The sequence below is a fragment of the Austrofundulus limnaeus genome, unplaced genomic scaffold (genome assembly GCF_001266775.1).
Source record: "Austrofundulus limnaeus strain Quisiro unplaced genomic scaffold, Austrofundulus_limnaeus-1.0 Scaffold462, whole genome shotgun sequence".
Taxonomy (NCBI): Eukaryota; Metazoa; Chordata; class Actinopteri; order Cyprinodontiformes; family Rivulidae; genus Austrofundulus; species Austrofundulus limnaeus.
Window position 1 is genome coordinate 262,710 of NW_013952864.1, and position 6,709 is coordinate 269,418.

Consider the following 6,709-nt stretch of genomic DNA (forward strand, 5'->3'; position numbering starts at 1 on the left):
ACACCCAACAGTGCTTTTTAACTTATAAACAAAATAATGTGCAGTTTGTTGAATACAGAGCACATTGTGAGCTGAGCAGGATGTAAATTTGAGCCTCTCTAGAATGTAACTTGGGTGTGTACGATAATTTTTCTGAAAATACGATAATTTTGAGCTGCTGATACGATAATCCAACATTTTCCATCTGGCAACGCTGTACAGCATGCAAGTATTTATTCATTTATAGTAACAAAAAAATTAAAAGGACAAAAAATGAATAATATTTCATAATAAGAGTCATGCAGAGACAGAAAACTTGGAAACATTTTCAGTTTGAGCCTTATATGATAATAAACTGATCAATTTAAGTAAATAAAGTAAGTAAAGTTTATTTATATACACCATAATAAAATAAAGTAAAATGTACAAAGCATAAAACAGTGTAGAAATAAAATAAAACAGTAAAAACAGAGATTAAGAGTTTAGATGTGTGCAGTCTTTGCCTCTAGGTGTCGCTGAGACTCCATCTTTTATTTACCACACGTGTTCTGATCTGATGAATTAAATCTTAAATATTTTTGTTTGTTTTTAAACGAACGCCAAATAAAGCTCAATAGTATTATTATCTTTATTTATTTTTGTTTGTTTCAGAATATCTTATTTAAGAAACTCACCCTCTGAGAGATGAATCTGATCCAGGATCAGCTGAGATCCGGATCGGATGAGCGACACTAAAGTTTCTCTGCAGACATGAAGAAACTTTCGTATCTTTGCTTCATCTGGACTCTTGTTCTGGTCCGTCGGTCCAGAGGAGAAATGTTTACATCTGTGCAGAATGTGAAGCAGGCGATCCGATGTGAAGAGAAACTGATGGATTATCTGAGGATTTATATCGATCAGGAGTCTGAGAGACTGCAGGACATCAGGCGGTGAGTGGAGACACTGAACTCATGGAAACACTTTTATCAAAATATATTTATTTATTTGGTCTAAATATCTTAATTATAACAGTTTGACCTGAGTGAGTTTTAAATTTTACATTTAATCAGTTTATTTTAAGACTGAGCTGTTTTACTCTGAAGGTGTGATTTTTTTTAATTCCCAAGAGAATATATTCTTCCTGTGATACTATTTAAACCATTTAACCATTTATTCTAATCAGGAAATTAACTGCGGTTTTTTATCGAGTTTCTCCGCTTTGTTTTAAATTAATGTTTGTAAAATATATATTTTTAAAACTTCTGAGCAATCCAACAGAGAAACTCTTAATTTATTGCAGATTATAAATTTCAATTCAGACTACCCTGTAAGTACTAGTAGGTAAATACTAGGTATATTGTAATCACCTGGTACTTTTAAGGTCCAGTAAGTTCCAAGTAAGGTTAAAATGGTACACACCTAGTACTTGCCTGCTACTAACTGGGAAAGGGTACCCTATAAGTACTAGACGTATCCTGTAAGTAGCAGGTACTAACCCAGTACGTACCTGCTAAGCATCTGTTTTTTTAGGTATGTACCGCTAAGGATTAGGTACTTACCTTGTACTTACCCAGTACATATCTGGTACATATTAGGTAACTATGTTACTTAATGGGTACAAACCTAGTATCTGCTTGATACATACCTGGTAAGTATCTGCAACTTGTATAGTATGTGCCAGGTAAGGACTTGCCAGTAACTACCTTGTACATACCTAGTACGTAATGCGAGGTACCTACCCAGTATGTGCAGGAAAGTACCTGGTTTGTACTTAGTATGTACCATGAAAGTACAAGCTAAGTTCCCAGTACGAACCAGGGTATTACCATGAACATACCTCGTAAGTCCCAGGTATTTATCCTTAAATACTAAGTTTGTACCCTTTAAATATTATGCAAGTACACTGTAAATAACAAGAATGTGTCCAGTCAGTATCAGGTATGTACCCTGTAAATACCAGTATCAGGTATGTACCCTTTAAATACCAAGTATGTACCCTGAAAATATAAAGTATGTACCCTGTAAATATCAGGTATGTACACAGTCAGGGTCGGGTATGTACTCTGTAATTGCCAAGTCTGTAGGCCTACCCTGTTAGTATGAGGTTTGTACCCTTAAAATAGCAAGTATGTCTTCTCTAAATCCAAAGTGTGTACTCTGTCAGTAAGAGGTATGTACCCTTTGAATACCAAGAATATATCCTGTAAATAATGACATACCCTGTCAGTATCAGGTATGTATCTTTCAAACACCAAGTATGTAACCTGAAAATACCAAGTATGTATCCTGTAAATGACAGTGATGTACCCTGTCAGTATCAGATATGTATTCTGTGTGTACTGTATTTTTACTATACCTTTCTTTAGCAACATTTCCCTCTTTCCCACAGTTTTTATGACAAAGTGTGGAACCTGCACACAGGACTTTATGCAGGTTCCGCTGCTGCCGTGGGGAACCCTCTGGTGGCCTTCACTCTCATCAAGCGTCTTCACTCAGAGTGGCTGAACGTCGTTTACAGCAGCAGAGCTCAGAGGAACACAGAAGGTCAGCCTCCTTCTGCCCGTACGCACATCTGGACGTGATTTCTCCAACATGCTCCTCCTCTCACGTTCGACCTTTGCCCCTCTGCCGTCCAGACCTCAGGTTCGGCTACGAGGAAGAGGAGGCCGACCTGCCCAAAGCGGAGGACCTGCAGGGGGCTGCGAGGGGTCTGATGAGGCTGCAGGACGTCTACGCTCTCCAAGTTTCAGGCCTTTCGAGGGGAAGGTTCCAGAGAATCACCAACGGGGAGGTGATGAACGTCTGCCTCCCTGACGTGTCTGTCTCGCTGTCCGGAGACGACTGCTTTATGGTTGGAAAGGTGAACTCACTCTCACCTTTTCCATGTAAAATATGAAACACTTTCAGATTTTAAACTACGCATCAGTGTGTGAGTGGGTTTGTTTGCCCCATCTGAAAGCTGAACTCTTCTGAACACCAAGTTATCTTTACTGTAAGAGATTCACTCTCTGAATAGTTCAGGGATAAATCAAACCTGGTCCCAAAAGATTTTTAAAAAAACGTAAAAAAAAGGGCTGACAAATCAGTAGCAAACATGGAGAGGGCACTTGTTCCTCTGCTTGAACACACCTGGTTTAAATAAATACGTGATTAACAGGCTTCTGCAGAACTTGAAGAGGTAATTCAATCACTGAATCAGGTGTGTCGGAGCAGAGGAACCTATAAAACGAGCAGGACAGCGGCCCTCGAAGACCAGGATTGGACACACCTGGGCTAAATCGACTGAGGCTGATGAGAGAAGTGGCTGCAGCTGTGGCAGGTGAATAAGCAGGATGGAGGAGCTGATAAGTATGGAAAACTACTGGGAGATAAGGCTTGGTGTAGAGGAACTAAAACACTAAACAAAACAAACTGGAAAACACACAAACTCAACAAAAAAATAGAGATTTTACCACAAAGCTCAGAGGAAAAGGCAAAAGGCAATAAAAGATTATAGTGTTTTTTTATTTCTTTTTTTTTTCTTGTGAAAGCAATTTCAGGAATGATGAAAGTAGAGACGAGTGTTTTGAATTACTACTAACTAATTATACAAAAATTACTCACAGATAATGCTTGGAATTTTGCGTCAAAGGGAGCTTTGTCAATAAAATACAGCATATCAGAAAGCTTATGTTATAAACCAGCGTTTTTTAAGGGCAAAAATGGGTAAATTTCTCATGCAAGAAGACTAAATGGGGATTTAGGAGATGTCTTTGTGAATTTTTTCCTCACCAAATAATTTCCCGTTCCACATGTCTGAGTGGTGGGAACCCAAACAGCATGGAAACAGCTGGGATTCCTCCCACTGAGTGCTGGGTAATCCTTTTTTTTTTTTTTTTTTACGTCAGGATGAATTGATTATTCCACAAAAAGAAGAAAGAAAAAAAAAGTTCCCACATAATAAAAGCCTCTTTGTTTGTTCAGTGGTGATGTGTAAGGGCAGGGCGGGACACATGCTGCTGTACGGAAAAGTGATCATCTCTTTAGAAGCAAAGAGAACACAGCTTTTACTAAACCTGACATTATCTGTGAACTCAGGTAATTATGTCGCCGCTTCAAAAGCTGCAGGTTTTAATGAAAAGCTTTATGCAGTTTAATATGGGGAGAAACTGGGTGCCGTTTGACTTGAGCAACAGCTTCTTTTAAGCGTCTTCAGTCATTCATTTACTCTTTTTATAAGTTTATTGTTTTTTAAATTATAGCTTTGAGAGGAAACTACTCGCAGAGAAGTTTTTGTGAGTAGGTTCCCCTGGGTGTTCTGGTTCAGTAAGATCCTTTTAGTGAGGGACGACTTAAGGAAAGATTCCCATCCTGCTCGTTTTCTTCTGGGGCTCCAGGTTTGGGGGGAGCTGGTGCCTATGTCCAGCAGAGAAAAGGTCCATCAGTAGACCACAATCAGCAGGTCCAGCCTGTGGCATAGGCAGTATAGGCAAATGCTGCGGGCGGAACTTATAGTACTCAGTGAATCAGAGTAAGAATACTTGTTTGTTTGTGTCCAGGTGGCCTATGAGCAGCAGGACTACTATCACTCTGTGCAGTGGTTGGAGGAGTCGGTGCGTCTCCTCAGGGGAGCAGGAGGACAGTGGAGCCCTGAGGATGAAGGAACTTTAGAACATGTTCTGGATCATCTGGCGTTCTCCTACTTTAAAGTAGAAAGACTTCATTATGAATCATTATTATATGTAGATGATTCAATTCTCTTCCCTAAACCTCTGTCTTTCTCTTAGACAGGAAACGTCTCCTTCGCTTTGAGTCTGTCTCACGAGTTACTGCATCACAGTAAATATTTAAACCATTATTACATCATTCTGTCTGCGCTGCTTCACAGGAACTTCTCAGTCTCTTTTATTTCTACACCAGTGAAAATCCAACTCTGACTGATTAAATGCATTGTCTCCAAACAGACCCGATGAACGAACGAGTTTTGAAAAATGTGGAGAAATATGAGAAGTTGCTGGTTGCCGCAAGTCCACCCAGAGCTGATGGGTTGAAGAGACCCGCCTCCACTCATTTAAGGACACGGGAGACTTATGAGAGACTCTGTCAGACTCAAGAATCTCAGGTATTCAGTAAAATTTAATACTTTATATAAGGGAGATACAGAACACAGTAGAAAGCATATAATTAAGTAGTATCTTACCTGGTTTACATAGCTTTTTGAACAACCTCAATTTAGAGCGTTCATCCATCCACTCTCCTCCAAGCTAAGGTCATTCAAAGAGCTATCAACAACAGGTAAGATGTTATTTGTTCATAGCTTTTCTCTTTCAAAATCAGAACTATTTTTAATGTAATTTTAAAAAAAGCATTTCAAACACAAAACCGTTCTCATTCATTTAAGCAAATTCAAGTTTAAACATTTGACCAAACTGTAGTTGTAAAATGTTTATTTGACTATAATTAAAGCTTCATTGCTTTTAAACCAAAGTGTAGGGAGAACCATGCTGAGAGTGATTGCGCGTAAAAGAAAAAAAAAAGGAATAAATTCCTTGTTTGAATTTGTTAATGGACTTCAGATACGTTTCTCTCCACAGTCGGCGCGCGTTAAAGACCCTGTTCTGTTCTGTGACTACTACACCAACAACCGTCTGGCTCTGCTGCTGCAGCCGGTGAGACGGGAGGTGCTGAGCCTGCAGCCGTTTGTGGTCCTTTACCACGACTTCATCACCGACGCCGAGGCCAAGGACGTGAAGAGGCTCGCTCAGCTGGGTGTAAGAGCTCATCACCTGTAGGTGAAATTACCCATGTGTCTGCAATGGGACTGGATTTTTACCATCAGCACAGGATTTGGATGGATCCAGTTAGGTTCCTAAATGTTTTTGACCCAGGCTGAATTTTGCAGAGGAGCTTAGCTGAGCTGAGGATGGTTTGAGTTTGTTCAACAATGAAAGATCTTATCTAAATTCCACAAATCTTCTGTGGTACCAGCAGCTGTTTGGCTCTATCTCTTGAGATTTTTCTTTGAGTTAAAAAATATTTTATTATTTGACTTTTATTACCAAAATTGTGGACAAAATAAGATAAGAAACTGTCTTTTATGGCAAAACGTCCTGCACGTTCATCTGTGTGTGTCTGTGGGGCCGGGCACATGCATTCTAAATTAAATTTAATTGATTAGTTTACTTTTGTTTATTTGGCAGCTGGCCTGGCACGTTTTCCATAATGTGATGTTAAATAAAAATGAGTGAAGTGAGTTGAAACATTTACAAAAAATAAAAAAAGGTAGAAATATAGCAAATACTGTCACTTCACCTCCTTGTCTGGATGTCAAACAGCTCACGGCCACAGGTAACCGCGAGCCCCCCGGTTACTGACTGATTTGTCTGGCAGTTATCTTTGAGTTTAAGCAAAACGTCTCCATAGCTTTCTGCGCTGTGGGTTTTACAACCTCCTTTTACGTTTTATTCCTAATATTTATTTCCCAGTCTTTGTTTTGTTACATTTTTGTTTGTTTGACATAATTTCCATTACATTCTGCTTGAATCAAATTCTGCATAAATCCATATTCTTGCCCTGTTTCTTTTTTTATAACACAGTGTAAACTGACCATGTCTGCTGTGAGTTGTGATTGACAGCTGCCTCTGCGCCTACCTAAACTCTCCTCTTCCTTTGACTTTTCAGACAGTCAAAAGGACATTGTGTGTGTGTGTGTGTGTGTGTGTGTGTGTGTGTGTGTGTGTGTGTGTGTGTGTGTGTGTGCGTTATGTTAATT

At 39.3% G+C, this 6,709-nt stretch overlaps 1 protein-coding gene across 1 annotated transcript in view; it reads left to right on the top strand.

Moving 5' to 3' along the window:
* The first annotated feature begins 697 nt into the window (after nt 1–697).
* The window catches only part of p4ha3 (prolyl 4-hydroxylase, alpha polypeptide III), a 9,448-nt gene continuing 3,436 nt past the window's right edge, over nt 698–6,709 (top strand). Inside the window, exons 1-7 of the mRNA XM_014025219.1 lie at nt 698–908; nt 2,348–2,502; nt 2,595–2,818; nt 4,497–4,646; nt 4,725–4,776; nt 4,902–5,059; nt 5,532–5,708. Coding sequence (XP_013880673.1) covers nt 730–908; nt 2,348–2,502; nt 2,595–2,818; nt 4,497–4,646; nt 4,725–4,776; nt 4,902–5,059; nt 5,532–5,708 — 1,095 coding nt within the window. The 5' untranslated portion in view covers nt 698–729. The remainder of the gene's footprint in view (nt 909–2,347; nt 2,503–2,594; nt 2,819–4,496; nt 4,647–4,724; nt 4,777–4,901; nt 5,060–5,531; nt 5,709–6,709) is intronic.